The 25,324-nt window shown below is 35.5% G+C and overlaps 1 protein-coding gene across 3 annotated transcripts in view; it reads right to left on the bottom strand.

Moving 5' to 3' along the window:
• REV3L (REV3 like, DNA directed polymerase zeta catalytic subunit) overlaps positions 1 to 25,324 on the bottom strand; it is a 187,099-nt gene that overhangs the window by 95,777 nt on the left and 65,998 nt on the right. For 2 of the 3 annotated variants that reach the window (XM_059176830.1, XM_059176832.1), the window contains exons 5-10: positions 17,921 to 18,017; positions 13,911 to 14,005; positions 13,169 to 13,273; positions 12,052 to 12,136; positions 11,814 to 11,965; positions 332 to 451 (exon numbers count right to left, since the gene is read on the bottom strand). In XM_059176830.1, coding sequence (XP_059032813.1) covers positions 332 to 451; positions 11,814 to 11,965; positions 12,052 to 12,136; positions 13,169 to 13,273; positions 13,911 to 14,005; positions 17,921 to 18,017 — 654 coding nt within the window. The remainder of the gene's footprint in view (positions 1 to 331; positions 452 to 11,813; positions 11,966 to 12,051; positions 12,137 to 13,168; positions 13,274 to 13,910; positions 14,006 to 17,920; positions 18,018 to 25,324) is intronic. The other variant, XM_059176831.1, reaches the window with a different exon arrangement.

Here is a 25,324-nt window from a genome sequence, read left to right as displayed (position 1 = left end):
TGATACTCACCAAGAAAAGAATTATGGTATTTTAATGTATTCAAATTTGGAAAAGTCTAACTAAAAAAAAATGCATTCTTCCCCTAAAGTAATAAGATTTTCCTCTAATCAAAGTGAAGTTAAAAGAAAAAAAGGCAAAGGAATTATTTTCTTTCACAATTTTTTTTTTTTAAAGCTGTGTAGAAAACAAAAAACAAAGCTACTTCATTTAATTCACGGCTACATTTTATACTTGCAGCATTAACCTCTTCAAACCAAAGGAAAATACCCCCTCACATAACACACTTCCATTGATTAACATTCTGAAATTTATGGTAGAATTGCTACTTACAGAAAACTGGTGACTCACTCAGTCTTTGGGTCAAAGGCTGAAAAGTCTGACTATTTTCAATGAGGTTCAAAATTGCTTCTTCATTAATAAGAGCTTCCTCCACTTTGTGTGTAGTGAGACCTTAAAATGACAAAGAATACAAAAACATTAAAGCAACAGATTAAATCTTATTATTTAGAATTTATGTAAATTAGAAACCATAATGATGCAAACCTATTTATAAAATTTTGAAGTGTTACTGTGATATGTGTTAAGTAAAAACATTAAAAAACTTAGTAAGAGCCAGAGGAATATCTAACCAGTGACATGGAGTAATTATAAAGGAAAAAAATAAAACCCAAACCAGGGGTGCCTGGGTGATGCAGTTGGTTATGCCTCTGACTCTTGGTTTCTGCTCAGATTATAATCTCAGGGTGGTAAGATGGAGACCTACACTGGGCTCTGTGCTCATCAGCGAGGAGTCTGCTGAAGACTTCCTCTCCCTCAGGGCACCTGGGTGGCTCAGTTGTTAAACGGTTGCCTTCAGCTCAGGACATGATCCCAGGGTCCTGGGATGGAGCCCCACATCGGGCTCCCTGCTCAGTGGGAAGCCTGCTTCTCCCTCTCCCACATGCCCCTGCTTCTGTTCCCTCTCTCGCTGTGTCTCTCTCTGTCAAAAAAATAAAATAAAATAAAATCTTAAAAAAAGACTTTCTCTTCCTCAGATAGAGAAGAAGGGAGTTGGGTACATCGGAGGGGGAGACAAACCAAACCATGAGAGACTGTGGACTCTGAGGGGGAGACAAACCATGAGAGATTGTGGACTCTGAGAAACAAACTGAGGGCTTCGGGGGGAGGGTGAGCCTGGTGGTGGGTATTAAGGAGGGCATGTATTGCATGGAGCACTGGGTGTGGTGCATAAACAATGAATTTTGGAACACTGAAAAAAACTAAAGTAAAATTCAAAAAAAAAAAAAAAAAAAGACTTCCTCTCCCTTTGCCCCTCCTCCCATTCGTGATCATGTGTACACATACACACTCTCTCTCAAATGAATAAATCTTTTAAAAATTTTTTAAAAATTAAAAACCCTCCATCTGTGAATCACTAAATATTTACAATCTCTTTAGCTTCTTTGATCCTACCTAGTTTGTATAGTTATATTATCCTGATTAAATTAAAATATACAAAGGGAAAAGAGTAATATAATTATTCTCTATGGTTTAAAAATTACAAATTAATTTTATATTTCTCAGCTTTCAAGATCTAAAAATTTCTCCTTTAATGTATGATTTTTATAAGTCTAACTTGAACCACTGGATTAAATAATTTTAAGAATAAAGATGAGTCTCATAATCTAGTGAAAGGGAGAGAGCGAGCAAATAGCACTGGGAAAAAAGACTATAGTAAAAAATGGAAGGCAGTTAGAACTAAATGGAAAACAGTTCCGCTCTCTCCACTCATGCACTCTCTCTCTCTCAAATAAATAAAATCTTAAAAAAAAAAAACCACAAGTTTTGAGGGGAACCTGGATGGCTCAGTTGGTTGGACAACCAACTCCTGGTTTCCACTTGAGTGGTGACCTCAGGTCTGTGAGACTGGAACATGACTGAGGTGGAAGAATTCAGTGGGAAAAAAAATTTGCAATAATATGTGAGAACTAGTTATTTACCTTTAGAAAAATATGGGGTGATTGAGTGGCTCAGTTGGTTAAGTGTCTACCTATTAATTTGAGCTGGTCATGATACTGAGCCCTGATTCTCTCCCCCTCTCCCTCTGCCCCCTCTTAAAAAACATATATAATTAGATCCTTATTACACATAAACGTAAAATTTCAGATAAGTATAAAATCTAAGTGTGAAAAACCAAATTGTAAGCATGCATAAGCCATAGGGATGAAAACTTGCATTACATCACAATAGGGAAGGACCCAACAGGAAATGAACCAAGAGCATTAATAAGTAATTCTCAGATAAAGACACACAAATGCTCAAACTTATTAGTAAGTAGGAAATACAAATTAAACTAAGGAGATACCATTTCAAAGAATCAAAATGGCAAAAATTTCTTGCATCTGATACTATCAAATGCCATTGAGGATGCAGGGAAATATAAGCTCTGATACACTGTGGGATTATAAACTTAGGATCATTTTATAGTGGAATTTTATAATACAGCATTACTACTATAATGTGATATTTTTATTATTAACATACTTCAAAATATAAAAAATGTAGCTCTAAAAAAACCAGGGCTTACAGGGAAAAAAAAGGTTAAGGCAAAATTTATGCAACTTTATAACCAGAACACTAATAAAATCAATAATTGGTACCTGAGGAGATAACTCTGATCAGTCAGGCAGGCAGCCAGTGTGGCTGGAAGCTGTCAAAAGTGGATATTAAAATGCACAGGAAATAATAGTATGGAAATGCTGGATACATTTTGATTAGAATGCAGCTGGCAGACGCTAAGACAAAGCAAGTGCAAGTAGAACTCTGAGCCAATAAGATGCCAATGAGGGGAGTCGGGAGACCTCAGGTGCAATCTGCCAGGAGGCAGAGATGGCACAGTACTGGGACACCTCCTAGGGAGAGAGGAAGCCCTGGGTGTAGATACCCATTTTGAATTTTAGTTAAATATAGTCAAAAGAGCCACTGCTGCTAATGCAACAGTCTAAAGGAGGCTTTTCCAGCAGAAAGTTGTAATTCTACTGCTGCTATTCTGGCTCCCCTTCCGAGAAAAGCTGAGTATCAAACAATGTGACTTGGAGGAAAACTTTCATTATTCTTTTATTTACCAATCGTGTAAAATCTAACTACCTTACTTCTAGAAACCTGTTAGAACAGATGCTATCTAGGTGGAGTACTTGTACTCTCAGACCTGGCAAATTACATTTCTATATGTTTTCTACAAAGAAACTCTTGCCTCAAGGTGACAAAAATAACACTATTAATAACAATGCAAAAGTGAAAACCATCTAATGGTTGTAGAGAAGCAGATAAACATGTTTAGTCTTACAAAGGAACACTTCAGCAGATAAAATGAGTGAACTAGAAACATGTATGAAAAAGGAAAGATTTCAAAGTTATACTGTTGACATAAGATACTCAACATCATTAATAACAAGGGAAAAGATAATTAAAACCATAATGAGATACCATTTCACACACACTAGGATAGCTATATAAAAAAAAAATAACAAATGTTCTTGGGGATGCAGGGTCACTGCAACTTTCACATACTGTTGGTGGAAATGTAAAACAGTATAGTCACATTGGAAAAACAGTATTGTAGTTTATTAAAAAGTTAAATGTAAGTTTATCAAATGACCCAGCAATTCCATTCTTGTATCTCTAAAGAAAAATGCAAATACATGCCTACACAAAGACTTACATATAAGTGTTCATAGCAGCATTATTCTTTTTTTCAATTAACATATAATGTATTATTTGCTCCAAGGGTACACATCTGTGAATCATCAGGCTTACAAAATTCAAAGGACTGACCATCACACATAACCTTCCCAATGTTCATAACCCAATCACCCTATACCTATCTCCTGATCCCTCAGGAACCCTGTTTGTTTCAGGAGATTAAGAGTCTCTTATGGTTTGTCTCCCCTCCCGATCCCATCTTGTCTTATTTTTCCTTCCCTATTCACCCACAATCTCCCGACCTCCCTCTCAAATTCCTCATATCAGAGAGATCATATGATAATTGTCTTTCTCTGATTGACTTATTTCACTTAGCATAATACCCTCTAGTTCCATCCATGTCGTTGCAAATGGTAAGACTACATTTCTTTTGATGGCTCCATAGTATTCCATGGTATATATATACCACATCTTCTTTATCTATTCACTGTTGATAGACATCTAGGTTCTTTCCCTAGTTTGGCTATTGTGGACATTGCTGCATAAACATTCAGGTGCACGTACCCCTTCCAATCACTACATTTGTATCTTTAGGGTAAATACTTAGTAGTGCAATTGCTGACTCACATAGTCTATTTCCAACTTTTTGAGGAACTTCCATACTGTTTTCTAGAGTGGCTGCACCAGTTTGCATTCTCACCAACAGTGCAGGAGGGTTCCCCTTTCTCCACATCTTCACCAACATCTGTCATTTCCTGACTTGTTAATTTTAGCCATTCTGACTGGTGTGAGGTGGTATCTCACTGTGGTTTTGATTTGTATTTCCCTGATGCCAAGTGATGTTGAGCACTTTTTCATGTGTCTCTTGGCCATTTGGATGTCTTCTTTGCAGAAATGACTGTGTCTTCTGCCCATTTCTTGATTGGATTATTTGTTCTTTGGGTGTTGAGTTTGATAATTTCTCTATAGATTTTAGATACTAGCCCTTTATCTGATATGTCATTTGTGAATATTTTCTCCCATTCTATCAGTTGTCTTTTGGTTTTGTTGACTGTTTCCCTTGTGCAAAGGCTTTTGATCTTGAGGAAGTCCCAATAGTTCATTTTTGCCCTTGCTTCCCTTGTCTTTGGCGATGTTTCTAGGAAGAAGTTGCTGCGACTGAAATCGAAGAGGTTGCTACACAAGTTCTCCTCAAGAATTCAGATGGATTCCTATCTCACATTGAGGTCTTTCATCCATTTTGAGTCTACTTTTGTGTGTGTCGTAAGGAAATGGTCCAGTTTCATTCTTCTGCATGTGGCTGTCCAATCTTCCCAACACCATTTGTTGAAGAGATTGTCTTTTTTCCATTGGACATTCTTTTCTGCTTTGTTGAAGATTAGCTGACCATAGAGTTGAGGGTCCATTTCTGGGCTCCCTATTCTGTTCCATTGATCTATGTGTCTGTTTTTGTGCCAGTATCATACTGTCTTGATGATGACAGCTTTGTAATAGAGCCTGATGTCCGGAATTGCGATGTCATGAACTTTGGCTTTCTTTTTCAACATTCCTCTGGCTACTCAGGGTCTTTTCTGGTTCCATATAAATTTTAGGATTATTTGCTCAATTTCTTTGAAAAAAAAAATAATGGTATTTTGATAAGGATTGGACTAAATGTGTAGATTGCTTTAGGTAGCATCGACATTTTCACAATATTTGTTCTTCTGATCCATGACCATGGAACATTTTTCCATTTCTTTGTGCCTTCCTCAATTTCTTTCATGAACACTATAGTTTTCTGAGTACAGATTCTTTGCCTCTTTGGTTAGGTTTATTCCTAGGTATCTTATGGTTTGGGGTGCAATTGTAAATGGAATCAACTCCTTAATTTCTTTCTTCTGTTTGCTGTTGGTATACAGAAATGCAACTGATTTCTGGGCATTGATTTTATATTCTGACACTTTACTGAATTCCTGTATGAGTTCTAGCAGTTTTGGAGTGGAGTCTTCAGGGTTTTCCACATAAAGTATCATATCATCTGCAAAGAGTAAGAGTTTGACTTCTTCTTTGCTGATTCAGATCCTTTAGTTTCTTTTTGTTGTCTGAGTGCTGAGACTAGGACTTCTAGTACTATGTTGCACAGCAGTGGTGACAATGGACATCACAGCTGTGTTCCTGACCTTAGGGAAAAACTCTCAGTTTTTCCCCATTGAGAATGATATTCGCTGTGGGTTTTCATAGATGGCTTTGATGATACTGAGGTATGTATCCTACATCCCTACACTTTGAAGAGTTTTGATCAACAAAGGATGCTGTACTTTGTCAAATACTTTTTCTGCCTCTATTGAGAGTATCATATGGTTCTTGCTCTTTCTTTCGTTAACGTATCACATTGATTAATTTGTGGATGTTGAACAAACCTTGCAGACCAGGAATAAATCCCACTTGGTCGTGGGGAATAATCCATTTAATGTCCTATTGGCTAGTATTTTGGTGAGAATTTTTGCATCTGTGTTCATAAGGATATTGGTCTGTAGTTCTTTTTGATGGGGTCTTTGTCTGGTTTTGGCATCAAGGTAAAGCTGGCCTCATAAAATGAGTTTGGAAGTTTCCCTTCCACTGCTATTTCTTGGAAAAGTTTCAGGAGAATAGGTTATTAACTCTTCTCTAAATGTTTGGTAGAATTCCTCTGGGAAGCCGTCTGGCCCTGGGCTCCTGTTTTTTTATTATTATTTTTTAATTTTCAAAAATTTATTATTTATTTATTTGTTGGGAGATTTTTGATGACTGCTTCAATCTCCTTACTGGTTATGGGTCTGTTCAGGTTTTCTATTTCTTCCTAGTTCAGTTTTGGTATTTTATATGTCTCGAGGAATGCATCCATTTCTTCCATATTGTCAAATTATCTGGTGTACAGTTGCTCATAATATGTTCTTATGATTGTTTGTATTTCTTTGGTGTTGGTTCTGATCGCTCCTCTTTTATTCATGATTTTATTAATTTGGATCCTTTCTCTTTTCTTTTTGATAAGTCTGGCCAGGGGTTTATCAATCTTATTAATTCTTTCAAAGAACCAGCTCCTACTTTTGTTGATTTGTTCTTCTGTTCTTTTGGTTTCCATTTTATTGATTTCTGCTCTTTTATTATTTCTCTTTTGCTGGGTTTAGGCTTTCTTTGCTGCTCTTTCTCCAGTTCCTTTAGGTGTAGGGTTAGGTTGTGTACTTGAGATCTTTCTTATTTCTTGAGAAAGACTTTTATTGCTATATACTTTCCTCTCAGGACTGCCTTTGCTGTGTCCCAAAGATTTTGAACAGTTGTGTTTTCATTTTCATTTGTTTCTATGAATTTTTTAATTCTTTAATTTCCTGGTTGACCCATTCATTATTAAATAGTATACTCTTTAGCCTCCATATATTTGAGTTCTTTCCAACTTTCCTCTTATGATTGAGTTCTAGTTTCAAAGCATTGTGGTCTGAAAAATATGAAGGGAATGATCCTTTTTTTTTTTTACTAGTTCTGACTCGATTTGTGACCCAAGATGTGACCTACTCTGCAGAATGTTCCATGTACACTAGAGAAGAATGTATACTCTGTTGCTTTGGGATGGAATGTTCTGAATATATCAGTGATGTCCATCTGATCCAGGGTGTCATTTAAAGCCTTTATTTCCTTGCTGATCTTTTGCTTGAATGATCTGTCCATTTCAGTGAGAGGGGTGTTAAAATCCCCCACTATTATTGTATTATTGTTGATGTGTTTCTTTTGATTTTGTTATTAATTGGTTTATATAACTGGCTGCTCCTGTGTTAAGGGCATAGATATTTAAAACTATTAGATCTTCTTGTTAGAGCCTTTAAGTATGATATAGTGTCCTTCATCTCTTATTATAGTCTTTGGCTTGAAATCTAATTTATCTGATATAAGGATTGCCACTCCAACTTTCCTTTCATATCTATTAGCATGGTAAATGGTTTTCCACCCCCTCATTTTAAATCTGGAGGTGTCTTTGGGTCTAAAATGAGTTTCTTGTGGACAGCATATTGATGGTTCTTGTTTTTTTATCCATTCTGATACCCTGTGTCTTCTGATTGGGGCACTTAGTCCATTTACATTCAGGGTAACTATTCACAGATATGAATTTAGTGCCACTGTATTATCTGTAAGGTGACTGTTACTGTATATTGTCTCTGTTCCTTTCTGGTCTACTACTTTAAGGGTCTCTCTTTGCTTAGAGGATCTCTTTCAATATTTCCTGGAGGGCTGGTTTGGTGTTTGCAAATTCTTTTAAGTTTTGTTTGTCCTGGAAGCTTTTTATCTCTCCTTCTATTTTCAGTGACAGCCTAGCTAGATACCATATTCTTGGCCACATATTTTTCTCGTTTAGTGCTATGAGTATATCATGCCAGTCCTTTCTAGCCTGCCAGGTCTCTGTGGGTAGATCTGCTGCCAATCTAATATTTATACCATTGTAAGTTACAGATTTCTTGCCCTCAGCTGCTTTCATGATTTTCTCTTTGTCCCTAAGAGTTGTTAAGTTTTATTATGAGGGGGTGTGGACCTATTTTTATTGATTTTGAGGGGGGATTCTCTGCCTCCTGGATTTTGATGCTTGTTCCCTTTGCCAAATTGGGGGCATTCTCTGCTATAATATGGTCCAATATACCTTCTGCCGCTCGCTCTCTCTTTCTTCTTCTTCTGGGATTCCAATTATTCTAATGTCGTTTCATCTTATAATATCACCTATCTCTTGAATTCTCCCCTTGTGGTCCAGTAGTTGTTTGTCTTTTTTTGCTGGTTCTTTATTCTCCATCATTTGGTCTTCTATATCACTAATTCTCTCTTCTGCTTCATTTATCCTAGCAATGAGAGCCTCCATTTTTAAAAATTAATTAATTAATTAATTTTTATTATTATTTTTTATAAACATGTATTTTTATCCCCAGGGGTACAGGTCTGTGAATCGCCAGGTTTACACACTTCACAGCACTCACCAAGAGAGCCTCCATTTTTGACTGGACTTCATTAATAGCTTTTTAAATTTCAATATGGTTAGATTTTAGTTCTTTTATTTCTCCAGTAAGGGGTTTTATTTCTCCAGAAAGGGATTCTCTAGTATCTTCCATGCTTTTTTCAAGCCCAGCTAACAGCTTGATAATCGTCATTCTGAGCTCTAGTTCTGACATATTACTAATGTCCATATTGATTAGGTCCCTAGCCATTGGTACTGCTTTTTGGGTTTCTTTTTGTGGTGAATTTTTCCACCTTTTCATTTTGTCCAGATAAGAATAAATAAATGAGAGAACAAGAACAAAATACTAAAAGGGTGGCAAAGATCCCAGAAAAATATACACTAACCAAATCATAAGAGACCCAAAACTGGGGCGGGGGGGAGGGGGAAGGAGGCAAAGTTTAAAAAAAAATTTTTTTTAATTAAAAATAAACAATAAAAAGTTAAAAAAAATTATATGTATTATACTGGTGAACAGAACAGAGCCAGCCACTCGATTTTGAGTGTTCTGGTCTCTTAGAAGAAACTACCTCCCCAAATTTTAAAGCATGAAAAACTTACATATATATATATATGCAAAAATAAGGGTAAACACGATGAAGGGATGGAATGTTACTATAAAGATGAGAATTAAAAAGGATTCTAAAACAGGAATTGATAAGTTTAAAAAAAAAAAAAAGAAGAGCGAATGTGATCAGGCTGGAGACTGGAACAGAGCCATGTGCTAGACTTAGGGTATATTTTGATCTATTAGAAGAAATTGTATCCCAAAATTTTAAAGAAAAAAACCCTATATGTATATAAAAAATAAGGTTAAATACAATGAACAGACAGAATATGACTGTAACAATGAAAATTTAAAAAGGTTTTTTAAAAAAGGTATTGGTAAGATAAAATAGTTTTAAAAACGTTAAAATAGTTAAGAGGAAAAGTTAAAAAATAGAATAAGAAAAAAATTAAGTTTAAAAAAGTTACCTTTGAAAGACTAAAGGATCATGGGGGAAAAGCCATGAATTCTTGTGTTGCTTTCCCCTAGCTCTGGAGTTTTGCAGTTCTCATTGATTCGTGAACTTGGTCTTCACTGGATGTTCCCGCTGAACATCTGGGGGAGAGGCCTACTGTCATGATTCTCAAATGTCTTTGCCTGAGGAGGAATTGTACCGCCCTTGCTGGAGGACAGGCTAAGTAATCTGCTCGGGTTCGCTCTTGGTAGCTTTTGTTTCCTGACTGCTTTCCATACAGCTTTGGAGGTCAGGAATGAAGATAGTGCCCTCCAAATCTCCGGCCCGTAGCAGTGGAGAGCTCGTGGCCCCACTCCTTAATGCGTCCTCAGAGAAAAGCTGTCAATCCCCCCCGTCTCCCTGGTTTCTGGCTGCACTCCATGTTCACCCAAGCTGTGACCCAGCATTTCTATCTCTGGCACACAGACCCATTTGGAGTCTCCAAACGCAGCAGATTCCTGCCGTGTGCTCCCATGCTGCTCCTCCCAGAGGAGGAAGGAGGGGATCTCTCCAGATGTGCCACTTGTGCGGTCCCTGCTCAAACATCAGTAGCTAGACTGTGACTTGGATGACGGTTTAAGGTAACCCCAAGCTGAGAGCTCACTGCTCAGCTCCAGCTCTGTAGCCAGCTTCTCTGCTCCAATACCTGGGAGCTTTGCCACACTCAGTCACCCCTGGGTCTTTCTATGTCCCTGCAGGTCTTGAGATTACACTGTCCCTGCGAGGGTTCTACCCCTCACTTAGCCTCTGGAAAACATCACTCAGTGGAGCAGAATTCTAGAAGTTCCGATTCTGTGCTCTGCTGCTCCCTCACTTGCTGGGAAATAGCCCCTCCTCCCATGGTCTCTCTTCCCATCGCTTTGGATTCACTTCTCCACAGGTCCTATCTTCCAGAAAGTGGTTGATTTTCTGTTCCTAGAATTGCTGCTCTTCTTCTCTTCTATTTCCTGTTGAATTTGTAGGTGTTCAGAATGGTTTGATAACTAGCTATCTGAAATCCTGGTACCTGATGATATTTCAGTTTCCTACTCCTCTGCCATCCTGCTTCCTCTCTCTTGCAGCATTATTCTTAAGAGCCCAAAAAGTGGAAACTCAAATATCCATCAACTGATTAATGAATTAACAAAATATAGTAATAGCCGAAAAATGCAATACTATCTGGTAATAAAATTTTAAAGATTTAAATACTGATACTATAATATGGATGAACCTGAAATATGCTAAATGAAAGACACAGAAGATTATATATTGTGTAATTTCATTTATACGGTATATCTAGAAAAGACAAAATCTTGAAAGACAGAAAAGTGGATTAGTGATTACTTATGGTTGGAGGTGGGAAAAGATGTGCCTGCAAATGGACACAAGGAATCCTATGAGGTGAAGGAAATGTCCTAAAATTGAATTATGGGGATCTTTGCACAACTCTGTAAGTTTACTAAATCACTGAATTATACACTTAAAGATTGTTTATTTTTATTTGTTTGTCAGAGAGGGAGAGGGCACAAGTAGGGGGAGTGGCAGGCAGAGCAGGCAAAGGGAAAAGCAGGCTCCCCACTGAGCAAGAAGCCCAATGTGGGACTCAATCCGAGGACCCTGGAATCATGACCTGAGTGGAAGGCAGATGCTTAACCTACTGAACCCACCCAGGTGTCCCTGAATTGTACACTAAAAATAAGTGTGTTTTATGTTATACAAATCATACCTCAAATTATTAATTAATTAATTGATTAAAGGCTCCACACCCAGCATGCAGCCCAACTCAAGATCTTTGAACTCAACCCAAAGATCAAGACCTGAGCTGAGATCACAAGTCAGATGTTTAACTGATGAGCCACCCAGGTGCCTCCTCAATTAAATTATTTTTAAAGTGTTGAATGAAAAAAGCAAGTTGCTTAATTTATTTCAAGTAGAATATCACTTATGTAAAATTTAAAACCCCAAATAGCAGTATATATTATGGATATACATACATAAGAAAATATACAATCATATATGGTAACAATTTACACCAACTTTAGAACAGTGTTTACCTCTAGAAATGAAGAAAACGTAAAGGAATGGAAGAAACTTAGCTACCTCAACCAAATTCTACTGTAGTTCTATGGTAGTATTTTCTGTATACTTGCAAAACAAACCTCACCTTTGCTCAACTCTGTATCTTTGTGGACTTCTACCATATTGGCTGGTGTACACTGAAGAATATCAGGAGATAGAACTTCAGAGTGCAATGTTAACTCGGCAGAGAACTCCTGAGATCCATCGCTGTAGTCCACTGATCCTGATAATGTTCTGCTTAATTAAAACATATCCTTTATAAAACAAACTAGATAGCCAAGCAATAAAATTCGTTCTGAGATCTATAATAAATAACCACTTACACAGAGAAATCATTCTGTTTGAGAATTTCCTGAAGTCTCTTCTGAAAATTTTTTTCACTTTCTGTTGCTGGCACAAACCTGCGATCTTTGAATTTTAAAAGTGCATTAAAACATGTGGATAACAAATGAATGAAATATTTTCCTTTCTCTTAGAGTAGCTTTTAAAATAGTTACAATTTCCTATCTTTCTCTTGACACATATAATACCACCTAAAAGTAGTCCTATTATAAAGTCAAACAAAAGGGAAATGGTTGATACTGAAGTTATAAAATTAAGCACTTAAAGTCAGTTCAAGATTAAGTTCTATAATTATAACTTAAATCTAAAACAAAAACATTGCTCTCTACCTATAAATGTACCACATACTCTGAACCTAGAAATTTCCCCCTTATAAAATATTTCTATCTTAGAATGCCTTAGAAGGCATTTAAAATTTATCATAGCATTTTTAGTGTCTAAGACACAATGAAAGTTTTAATTGGACTTCAATGTATAATTATTACTGTATTTCAAATATATTTACCTCCTGAATTATGTCTTTTTATTCTTTTATATGTATCTCTAATTCTTTTATTTTTACTTAAAATTTTTATTGTATTCATGGCATTTAAGCCCTCAAATTCTTTTTTGAATGTAGAAGAATTTAGTAATACATAAAATACATTAAATGAGTATTTTTTTCTGAGCTGTACAAGATGATCATAGCAGGAATTTAAGGACATACAAAGAGAATGGTTTAAGGGCAGTATTTCAAGGATTACGTTTTCATAGCTTAATGAACAAAATGTAGTGGTTCTACGTTGGGACTCTTCTACAAAAACCCAGAACACACTAGAAAATAAAAAAGGAGCAAAGAGGTGGGACAAGAAGACAAGGTAAGGTCAAAACCGGACAATGAAGATGACAGTTTCTATGGTGGTTGGGAGTATGGGTGGAGGGAGAAAATAATGAGTGACACTTTGAAGGTAAAGAATTACAGTTCAGAGCAATGACAGAAGGCAAAAATTAGAACATTTAAAGATAACTTGAAAAGTAAAATTTAACGTCAAGGTAAAAATTCAATGGCTTAAATTTTAGAAAAAAAAAAAAATCACCAGAGTACTATTGGGTTTATACCTTGTGATTCAGGTTGGCTAATTTGAGAAGTTTCATTTCTGTTTCTTCGCCGTTGCTTTTCATCTTCCCATATGGCCTGCAGACCAGGGTTTCCACCAATTTGAGCTATAATCACAATAATACTTCAATATGACAAGGATCAAAGTGAAAAATATTTGCTCAGAAAAAGAAATCCAAAGTTTAAAAAAACAAATACTGCCTTAAAAAAAATTACCTGCTTTGTGTAATAAAATGACCAAACATTCCCAATCTACATTATTACATTATTCTTTTGTTTTACTTTTCTTCCTACTGGCTCCCCAAAACCCAGCAAATGAGTAAGATTCAAGCACTTGATGACAGTCAATACACTTAAGAGTTCCCTCCCTGGTATATAACCTGAAAATTTAAAAATTGAAAGGCAGAATATATGAAATTCTTTTATGATGGCTGATGAATTTAGTGTCTTACTTTAGGCTCATGTCTATGCAAATATACTTAACATGAATGGACGTACTAGTGAAAAAATAATGACTGTCTCATCAGAGGTACAGAAGAAATCTTCCTAACATTTTTGTATCCCCCCCCTTTTTTTTTCTTAATTTTTTATTTTTTTTATAAACATATATTTTTATCCCCAGGGGTGCATCCCCCTTTTATAATGTATTACTTCTCTACTACGGTTTTCTTACCTACTTTTTCTACTCTATTTTGGTCATTAAATTTAAAAAATAAAAACACATATTAATAATTGTGTATATACCTTCAATGTCCAGCCGATTTAAGATATCAGCAGCTACAGCATCCACTTCTAGTTCACATGTACTCTGTGGTTCAACACCTTCCAGTATTAAAGAGCTGTATTAAGAAGATACCCAAAAATATAATAAATCAGGGGTGCCTGGCTGGCTCAGTCAGTAAAGCATGCAACTCCTGATCTTGGGGCTGTGAGTTCAAGCCCCGTAGTGGGCAGGGATTACTTAAAAAATAAATAACATTTAAAAAACATGTGTCACATAACTGTAACTTTTCATGTTTAGTGATATTATAGTAAGTCACAATTATTCATGATGATACTGTGTGTATACATATAAAGAAATAAAATACAGGAAGAGAAAAATACAAAACCTGTTGTCTTGACAACTCTATTGAGATTCTTTTTCAGTATATTTCATATATTTTGGTTCATTATATTTTATATGTAAGGAATGTACAATGTTTTAGCATAAGGGTCATGGCCAGGGAGAATGGGATTAGATGACAACAGAGGGATACAGAAGCCACATACATTTGTAATCACTTGCTCAGAGGCATCTTCCTCAGCAATCATAGCTGGTTAAAAAACAATGAGGACAGAATATGCAGCAAGAGATAAGGGGAAGAGAGCCTACTGAAAAGTGGGGCAAATGATACTGTTCTCACCACTGCTGAGCTAAGGAACGTTTTAAAAGTCTCCATAACTACAGAACTGAGAAACTATATGAGTTCAACAGTGGGATCATAGCTAAGAAAAGTGCTGATACCACAAGGCTATTAATTCTTATGACGACTTCAGAGGGTTATTCCCCACTAATGTTCATTTACTCAAAAGCATTTTTTTTTTTCATCAGAGCAGGATTAGGAAGATACCATATAATTAACCCTGTTTGACAGAATGAACATACAGCATCTATTATGAATACCAGTTTACTCATTCCAAAATTTAGATGATCTACAAATACTGGCCCCAAATGAAAAGGAGAACTTTTATTAGAAAGCGGGTGATGGCAGATTTCATTAACATTTTTAGTTGAAAGATATTTTTTTTAATGTTTTAAGAGAAACATATTAGCAAAACCTAATTTTCTCTTATCTATCCTTAAGGATCCCTAAGGAAATCCCTATATGTACATATTTATATATATATGTAGATACAAAACATACCTGTATCTTTTTACCATTCTGACAGAGAAGGGACACGTTAGCTAGCCTATCACAATATATCCCTTTCACTTTCAGAAAAAAAAATTATCAATGTAGCTTTTCTTTTTTTTTTATCCACATAATTTAATAAAACCAGTTTTACCATGAATTGAAATAGTAGATAAAATAGTTTGGTCAACAGTTTTCTCCTTTTACCAAAAAGCTTCACAATTTTTGCAAGAATTATACTATAAATTTCAAGGGTGAATTTCCCAGGAGCAACATATTCATGATAAAAGATGGGAATGATAACAACAAAAAAAAGCAATCTCATAGTAAAAATTTACAACTATTTCTTGCCTTTATTACAAAAATACTTTAGACATTCAGTATAGGCGGTGTTCCTAATGAAAGGAAGTAATTTTCACACTAAAAATGTTTCCAGGGGCACCTGGATGGCTCAGTGGGTTAAGCCTCTGCCTTTGGCTCAGGTCATGATCTCAGGCTCCTGGGATGGAGCCCCACATCCGGCTCTCTGCTCAGCGGGGAGCCTACTTCTCCCTCTCTCTCTGCCTACTTGTGATCTGTCAAATAAATGAATAAAATCTTCTTAAAAAATTGTTTCCAGTAGATAGAAAAACCGTAAGTAAAAAATCTGAGTCAGCAAAACATGTAAACTATTCATTATGGTCATGAAGAGCAGATAACCAATAGGATGGTAACTAGACAATCGTGCCTCTCTGAACATTTCTGTTTCTAGCTTAACACAACAGACATACTAATTACACTGAGGGTGGAGCTCAAACATCTATCATTTTAAAAGTCTCTTCAGATCAATCGATTGGGCAGCCAAGGTTGAGATTACTGTGGTAGACTTGACTTTTGTGGATTCAACACTCTGGGGCAAAGGACCCGGAAGGTCCATGATATGTGGTAATTTACAATGAGTTAACGAGTAGGGTTAGCAGAACTGCTAACTGAACACTCTCGTCCCTTAATAGTTTGCTGCTACTTGTCATAGTCCTCATAATAAAGTTTGTGAGGGAATGTAAAATATTTCTTTGTTTAAAAAAAAAAAATACCCAGCAAGAAGGTGATAATAGCACTGAGGACAGAAATGAGACTAATAAAATTTAAGAGTACTAATCCATGGCAAAATTTGACATTATGTTATTTGTACTTGGTGAAACAATGGATTCTCATGTTTATTACAACATAAGCATCCCCAAAGGATAATCTGAGAAAAAACTACAGAGTTATCCTATATTTATTATAAATTCTAATTCTGAGTACCTCTTCTAATTTTATTAGTTTGCCTACTCATACCTTTGCTCATAATTTGTCAATTGCTAAGAATAAGATGGGCTCCCCAAAAACATTCTAAATTGCAAACTTTTTATTATATATGGTTTCCCCAAACTTACTCCTAACCAGTAAAGCTTTACTATGAGCTAACTAGAAAGATGGTTGCCTATAAATGGATTTCAAGTACTAATAAACTCTAGTGTTATTTGATCAAGCAAAACACAAGTTATTAAATATAAAATTTTCAGAACTGAAGGCTCTAGTGAATAGATAAAGTCCTTGGATCAAATTGATGTGCTCCAATTTCAGAGAGATCGAGGAACTGTATCACAAGCACAAAAAATGAAGGCAGCAAGTAGCTTCTTGGTCACATCACCCTGGACTGATTAGAATCTGATTTCATGTGGCGATTAATATTCTGTCTAAACTTAATACCATTTCAATATGATTAAACTATAATTCTGCTGTACTGAGAAGGAACCAAGAAATACATATGTATGCATATGTGAACATGTGTGTGCATATTTATCAAAAAGTCTTAATACTGGTTCAAGTCAATCAAGAGATAAGGTGAGTCACTGTGCATATCACTCTGAAGACCTCAAAGTTTCATTCTGGTACAATTACTTCTGTCATAAAATAATGTATTATTATCATTATTTAGTGAGATTCTTTCTTAAGTTTAGGTATTAAAAACCCAACTAATTCTAAAATGTAAAAATTCTGTGCGGCACATATTAGAATCTTAAATAACAAACTTTAAACAAATATTTTTATGATAATTTTTATCTTCAGTCACTTACTAAATTCATACTATCTTACTATGAAATAAAACATAAAATCATTTAAACACTTTTTCTATCTTGCACTGTTCATGAAAATTACCAACTTAAAAAAGCATCAGATGACATATGTGAAAAGAGGAAGACCACAATTATCCTGCCAATACCCAACTGATAGAAGGATCAAGAAAGCTTGGGCAAACATTGTGGTATAAGACGGATACCTTTCTGAATTCTATGTATACAGCTATTATTGATAATTTAGATAGGTACTAATTACATATCTGTAATCTAAACATTTGGGAAATGTTACCTCCCCCAGAAAGTCTAATAAATAATATACCTGGTCAAAAGAAATCACGAACTACATTATTCATACATAGTACGTCAATCTACTTTTTTCCATAAAAATATTTAGAAATTTGAGGGTTATTTTTACTAAAAGTATCTGCTATTTACATTTTTATTTGAAAAGTTATAAGGTATCAATTTACAATGCATAATGAAGATAGATGTTGGAGAAAAGTATAAAAAATTTATACCCAGATTACTTATTAATTAGGTAATAAGCAGGTCTATTTTCCTATTTCCAAGGTCTGTTTTTAAAATCTGTGATTCCATGTAACATACTAATGCTGAGAGTTGCTTCTCTGACAAACTTACTTGTTTATGTATAAAAAATATATATAACATTAAGATTAAATTATAGTAACCACTGATTTTTAAATTACAGTAGGTTATATATGAATAGGTTTTTTTTTTCCCCTTTACAACATTAACTAACCTTGGTATTTCATCTTCTTCCCACCGAAATAAAGTACCAGTTAGAGAATTTCCTGGTAGCCGATCATTGCAAGATCCAGTTGCACGCAATGGATCACCTAGAAATAGAAAGGTAAAAGGGGATAAATTCTACTTTTAATCTGCATACAATTACCCTTTAGGTAAAATAATATAAAACCTGTATGACTAGCTTCTAAAATTGCGTCCTTAAAATGCATACACACACAGGAATGCATATGTACGTCAGAGAACAATGGTTCCAAACTAAGAGGGAACAAAAGTATTTGTGATATGTATAAGAGAGAAAAATAGACACAATACCCAGATACTGGAATAAAAGTATGACACATTTAAGTGTGCTATTGTGGTAGGTATGATTAAAATCTCATTTTGAAAATAATGAAGAATTAAGAATTTTTATAGACTTTAAATTCCTAGGGTATTCTGTATGAATCGTCACTAAAATTCTAGTGGAAATCAGATTCCAGGTTAAGATTCAAAACATATTTCAACACTATGCCCCCAACAAAAAAATACGTAACACATTTCAGAAGTGATGGCAGTTAACAGCAATGAGTAGAAACCGGGGGCAAATACAAATACAATTTGACCAGTGGTGGAAGAATGGACTAAGCATGTTTGCTTAGTTGTCTAGGTTTCGGGCACTGAGTCCTGGGGTCACACTCTGAAATAGTCTCTAAATTTTAGTAACTTTTCTGTGATCTCTTACAGGAATTTAAATTCTAAGAGAAAGCTTAATTGAGTAGCATGGACAGAATTCTAACATTAAGAAAGATGCTAAATTTGTAATCTTTTCCAGCTAAATTTAATGCTTTTTGTTTGTTGTTGTTTTAAGGAGGCACCGTGTCCAGCATGGAGTCCAGTATGGGGCTTGAACTCACCACCCTGGGATCAAGACCCAAGCTCAGATTAGAGTCAGACACTCAACCATATGAACCACCAATGTACCCCAGTACTTTGATCTTATTTGGTTAGCCTGATCACAAAATAGTGCAATTAAGACTAAGACCAGGTATTATCTTTGTTATTTTAATAAAACACATGCCAAAACATGTAAGTGATTTTATATACTTTCAGATGTTTTTAAAAACTTTGCTGTTAGGTGGCTAGGGCATTAATATGAAATTACTTTGTAAGTTGTAAGTTACCATAAATATTATTTTCTAACAAATTTATATGAAAAAAGAATCTATACAAGTTTACTGATTCAAAGTTATTGATGACATTAAAAAAACCATTTTACCTACTTTTTGCACACTGTTTTAGCATATTTCCCTAAAGAACATGGAAACTCCCTAACTTAAAAAATACACACACACACACACAATTATATACATATATAGTTTTTCAATTGTGGATGATAAAAAATACAAAATACCTCTGTGGTACTCAAAATATTTACTCTGTTTATATACTTCACCTTAACAATTACAGTAATTAGCACCATTTCCATTCATCTGACACCTGATTATATAACAGAAATCCTGAGGAAAAAAACTGTATATTCCTATATACTGTTAAAATTTCTAAATCTTATCTACTTTTTAATTTACTCCATTTTCTTTCTTTTTTTTTTTTTTTAAAGATTTTATTTATTTATTGGGACGCCTGGGTGGCTCGGTTGGTTAAGCAGCTGCCTTCGGCTCAGGTCATGATCCCAGCGTCCTGGGATCGAGTCCCATATCGGGCTCCTTGCTCTGCAGGGAGCCTGCTTCTCCCTCTGACTCTGCTTTCCACTCTGTCTGCCTGTGCTCGCTCTCACTCTCTCTCTCACAAATAAATAAATAAAATCTTTAAAAAAAAAAAAAAAGATTTTATTTATTTATTTGACAGAGAGAGATTACATGTAGGCAGAGAGGCAGGCAGAGAGAAAGAGGAGGAAGCAGGCTCCCTGCTGAGCAGAGAGCCTGATGTGGGACTCGATCCCAGGACCCTGGGATCATGACCTGAGCCGAAGGCAGTGGCTTAACCCACTGAGCCACCCAGGCGCCCCTAATTTACTCCATTTTCAAAAGACTTCATTATGTACATTAACTTGTCTTCCAAAACAAAAATGTTAAGTTATGCATATATATGTAATACATATTAATTTACCATAAGTAAACTGTCAGTTTAATGTGTCTCAGAAACATGGTAAAATATAAAAAAGTGATTTGCTTCTTCTTTCCAAGATTTCACTATAACCTTTTATACAAAACAAGCAAAACAAAACAAACCAAAACCTGAGGGACATTTAGTATAAGGAATTAAGATATAAATTTTATTTCATCATATTTGCAACAATTTCCCTGCTTTTAATTTCCAACTAAATCTCATGTGTTCCTGCCTTCAAATTGTAAAAATTTTCTGTATCTTGAAAAAAAAAATCCTTCTAATTAACATTCTAATTCTCATCTAACTTCTGTAACTAAAACAAATGGCTTACATATATTTGAAAACTCAAACTTTTCTCACGTTTTCCTATTGGAAATAAACTTCTGTGAAAGTTACCTTCTTTTCCTATAAATACCTACTGTTCATAGTCTAGAATCTTTACCATTCTTCAATCCTAATTGAACTATCATCTGTATTTGATACTGATAACCAACCTGCTGTATTCTTTTATTCCCTCGATAACCTTTTTATTTTGGAATAATGTTACATTTATAGAGAAGTTGCAAGGGTAGTACAGAGTTTCTACTGTTAACATTTTACATTATGACAGTACATCTGTCAAAATAAATGGACACAGATGCATCAATATTAACTAAACTGCACACTTTATTTGAATTTCACCAGTTTTTCCACTGTTGTCCACTTTCTGTTTCAGGGTTCAATTCAGTACATCACATGGCATCTAGTTATCCCGTCTCCCTAAGTCTCATCTGGTCTATTTCTGTCTCTCTTTGTTTTTCATAGCCTTGAGAATCATGAGTACAGGCCAGGTAACCTGTAGAACATCCCCCCACATCTGGGTTTGTCTGACATTTTTCTCATCACTGGACTGTGGTAATGGGTTTTTGAAGTATCACAGAGATGAAGTGTCCTCCTCATCACCTCACATGAGGGGCTACACAGTATCACATGACACCACTGAGGATGTTAACCTTCAACATTTAGTTAACTAAGGTATAGTTCTATGGGTTTGATAAATATATAGACGCATGCAGTACCATACAGAACAATTCCTTCACCCTCAAAGTTTGCCTGTATATTTGCTTTGTAGTCAATACTCCCCTCTCCTCCAATCCCTGGCAACCACTAATATGTTTTCCATTTCTGTAGTTTTGCTTTTTCCAGAATGTTTTATGAATGAAATCATCCAATTAGGAGCCTCTGGGTCTGGCTTCTTTCACTCAGTAAAATGTGTTAAAGATTCATCAATGTATGAATTGATAGCTTGATGCTTTTTACTGATTCACAGTATTCCACTGTATGGTTAGATCACAGTTTATCCACTACCCCAATGAGTGGACATTTTGGTTACTTTAGACTTTTAGCAATTATGAAGCTGCTATAAACATTTGCATACAGGTTCTTGGGCAGACATAACTTTTAAATCACTCGGGTAAATGCAGAGGAGAGCAATCACTGGGTCATGTAAATCTACGTCTAACATTATGAGAAACTGCCAAACTGTATTCCAAAGTGGTTGCACTATTTTGCATTCCCACTCGCAATGAATGAGTTACTGTTGTTCCACATCCCTGCCAGCACGTATTGCTAGTTTTTGGATTTTAGCCATTCTAAAAGGTACGCAGTAGTAGCTCTTTGTGGTTGTAATTTGTATTTCCCTAATGATATATAATATTAACAACCATCTTTTCATGTGTTTGCCATTGTTACATCTTTTTCTTTGCTAGGATCTGTCCAGATCTTTGGACTTTATTTTTTAAATATTTATTTCAGAGAGCTTGAGCACAAATGTGCATATTAGGAGAGGGGCAGAGGGGGAGATTCAAGCAGACTCCATGCTGAGTGTGGGGGAGTGGGGCTTGGGCCCATATCCATGAATGCATGAAGTGAGCTGAAACCAAGAGTCAGATGCTCAACCGACTGAGCAACCCAGGTGCCCCTCTTTTGACCTTTTTTTTTTTTTTAAAGATTTTATTTATTTATTTGACAGAGAGAGATCACAAGTAGGCAGAGAGAGAGGAGGAAGCAGGCTCCCTGCTGAGCAGAGAGCCCGATGCAGGACTTGATCCCAGGACTCTGAGATCATGACCTGAGCCGAAGGCAGCGGCTTAACCCACTGAGCCACCCAGGCGCCCTCTTTTGACCATTTTTAAATGGATTGTTTGCTTTCTTACTGTTGAGAGTTCTTTACATATTCTAGATGCAAGTACTTTATCTGGTAGGTAATTTGAAAACGTTTTCTCCCAGTGTGTGACTTACCTTTTCATTAATAGTATTTTCCACAGAGCTAAAATTTTTAATTTTGATAAAATCAACTTAGCAGTTTTCTTTTCATGGATATTTTTTGTATTCTACCTAGAAACTCATTGCCAATCCACGGTCAGGCAGACTTTCCCTTTGTTTTCCTCTGTAAGTCTGATAGTTTTAAATTTCACATTGAAGTCTATGACCCATTTTGATTTTTACATAAGGTATAAAGTATGTGTCTGGGTTCTTTTATTTTTATTTTCTGGCATCCAATGATTGCAGCACCATTTGTTGAAAAAACTATCCTTTCTTCACTGAATTAAGACAGTACCTTTGCCAAAGATAAGTAGATGTTATTTGTGTGGGTCTGTTTCTGGGTTCTCTTTTGTTCCGTCGGTCTGTATGTCCCATCCTTTTACTAATACCATGCTATCTTGATTATTGTAGCTTTATAATAAATGTCTTGAAGTTGGGTAATGTGATTCCTTAAAGCTTTACTCTTGAAAATCTCTACATTGCCCCCCTCACCAAAAGAAGGATCTCCCAGATAAGAAATAACCAAGCCCTCACAAAAATTTAGGGAAACAATTCCTGCAGGGAAGGAAGTTAAGCAGTGAAGTTATCCTTCTCCTGCCTTTTTATATCTTTTCTCTTCCTGCCTTCACTTTCTATTCCTTTTCTCTATGGAGAAAAAGAAAGATACTGGGCAGACAGACTACTTCATCCTTTATCAGATGATTTCTATCTCGGGATCCTATGGACTATTTATACAACTTGTTTTATACAGAATTGTATAAAATTCTAAGATTTTGAGATGCCAGAAAACCTGGCATTTAGTAAACTGTAAGTTGCACCTAAAACTAAGATTACTATCTAGTAGAATTAGTTATGAACAAATGAATTATTTTGGTCTACTTAAAAAGGTGAGTCATATATTGGTCAATGCTTCAATTTTTGTGGATTTAAAATATGTAGTATTTAAGTTTTCAATATAACAAAATCTGTTTTCAGAAATAGTATTACTGCATCTAAATTCTTTCATGTAAAGGTATTATCAGCATCATGGAGAGACATGACAAACACAACTATAAGTATGTATAACATTATATAGTAAAACATTGCAAATAGTATTATATTTGATAAGGATTCTGCATTATAGTTTTCCAAACTGCATTTGTAATTCCAGTACCTGAATTCCTTGTAAGTCTTTAGAGCATGCGTATGTGCACATGTGTGCACACATCAGTGTTTGCTAGGTTTTGCTCATAGAGAATTTTCTTGTGTGTCTGGTATATTCTAAATTGTGTGAACATATTATATTTGAAATGTTATTTTTAGGAATAATTTAAGACCTGTAGTAAAATTCTACAGTAGAATTTAGAATTTGCCTCTACTGAATGGTGAGTATATGACCAGACCATCACTACCTCAGATCAAGTTCTAGATCTGGGAATCTCTTTTATTCCCAAGGAATTCAAATTCAAATTTATTCCCAAGGAAGTATCTTAAAGCTGTTCCACTTCCTAGTTTGTAAGGACATCTTACCCAATGAGACCCTGGGTTTTGTTTCTGCCTCTCTCATTTGGAAAGGCTGTCTCAATGGAGAGTCCAAATTTTCCAGGGTGAGCAAAACCCTCAGGGCAAAGGTTGATTTTCAGCAGTCTATTTCCTCTTTTGGCCAGTATTTCTTTGCTGTTTTGTATCTCTTTAATGCATTTAAGATTTTTAAAAAATCTTCTTAGCCTTTAAATTGTTTTTAATAGGAAGGTTAATTATAATCACTTAGTCTGTTATTGAGCAGGGGGAAAAAAAAATCCTCCCTGGTTACTTTTTTGAGCATAGTTTGGATACTGTAGAAGAAATGTAAGAAGTTAAACCAAAAAGAATAGACAGCAAACTATGAGATAAAAAAAGCTAGCCTTTGGTTTAATAAGTATGGCAGTGAATAAAAAGAAAAAATTAAAACAGGACAATAGCATTGGCAGAAAAAGAATGTTGGGTTCATTTTGTTTCAAGCAGAAGAGAAGGAATTCGATGAGAACAAAAACAAAAGATGCTAGACCATCTGACCCGGAAATTCTATTCCTAGATATGTGCCCAAGAGAAGTGAAAATATATGGCTACACAAATATCTGTACTTATGTTCAAAGCAGCTTTGCTCATAATAGCCAAAAAGTGGAAACTCAAATTTTCCATCAGTTGATGAGCTCATGAACAAAATGTAATATGTTCATAAAATAGAGTGTTATTTGGCCATAAAAAGAATGAAACACTAATAGATGTTATAACATGGATGAACCTTGAAAACATTAGGCTAAATGAAAAAAAAATACAATTCCATTTATGGGAAATGTGCAGGCTGGCAAACATACAGAGACAGAAAACAGATTAGTGGTTGCTAAGGGGTGGGAGGCATGGAAGGGTTAAAGGTGACTGCTAAAGACTACAGATTTTCTTTTAGAAGTGCTGAAAATGTTCTGAATTTGATTGTGGTGATGGTCGTACAACTCCGTGACTATACTAAAAGCCAATGAATTGTCCATTTTATTTTATTTATTTATTTTTTTAAAGATTTTATTTATTTATTTGACAGAGAGGCAGGCAGAGAGAGGGGGGGAAGCAGGCTCCCCGCCGAGCAAAGAGCCTGATGCGGGGCTCGATCCCAGGATCCTGAGATCATGACCTGAGCTGAAGGCAGAGGCTTAACCCACTGAGCCACTCAGGTGCCCCTGAATTGTCCATTTTAAATGAGTGAGTTGTATGGTATGTGAATCATATTTCAATAAAGTTATTACAAAAAAATTCTTTTGAGATTCTTTTCCTGATGAACCCTAATACCATTTTCATATTCCTTTTTTTTTTTTTTTAAAGATTTTATTTATTTATTTGACAGAGAGAAATCACAAGTAGGCAGAGAGGCAGGCAGAGAGAGAGGAGGAAGCAGGCTCCCTGCTGAGCAGAGAGCCCAATGCGGGACTCGATCCCAGGACCCTGAGATCATGACCTGAGCTGAAGGCAGAGG

The sequence above is a fragment of the Mustela lutreola genome, chromosome 6 (assembly GCF_030435805.1).
Source record: "Mustela lutreola isolate mMusLut2 chromosome 6, mMusLut2.pri, whole genome shotgun sequence".
Lineage (NCBI taxonomy): Eukaryota > Metazoa > Chordata > Mammalia > Carnivora > Mustelidae > Mustela > Mustela lutreola.
Note: the sequence above shows the minus strand (reverse complement) of the source record. Positions and strands in the feature narration are given on the sequence as shown.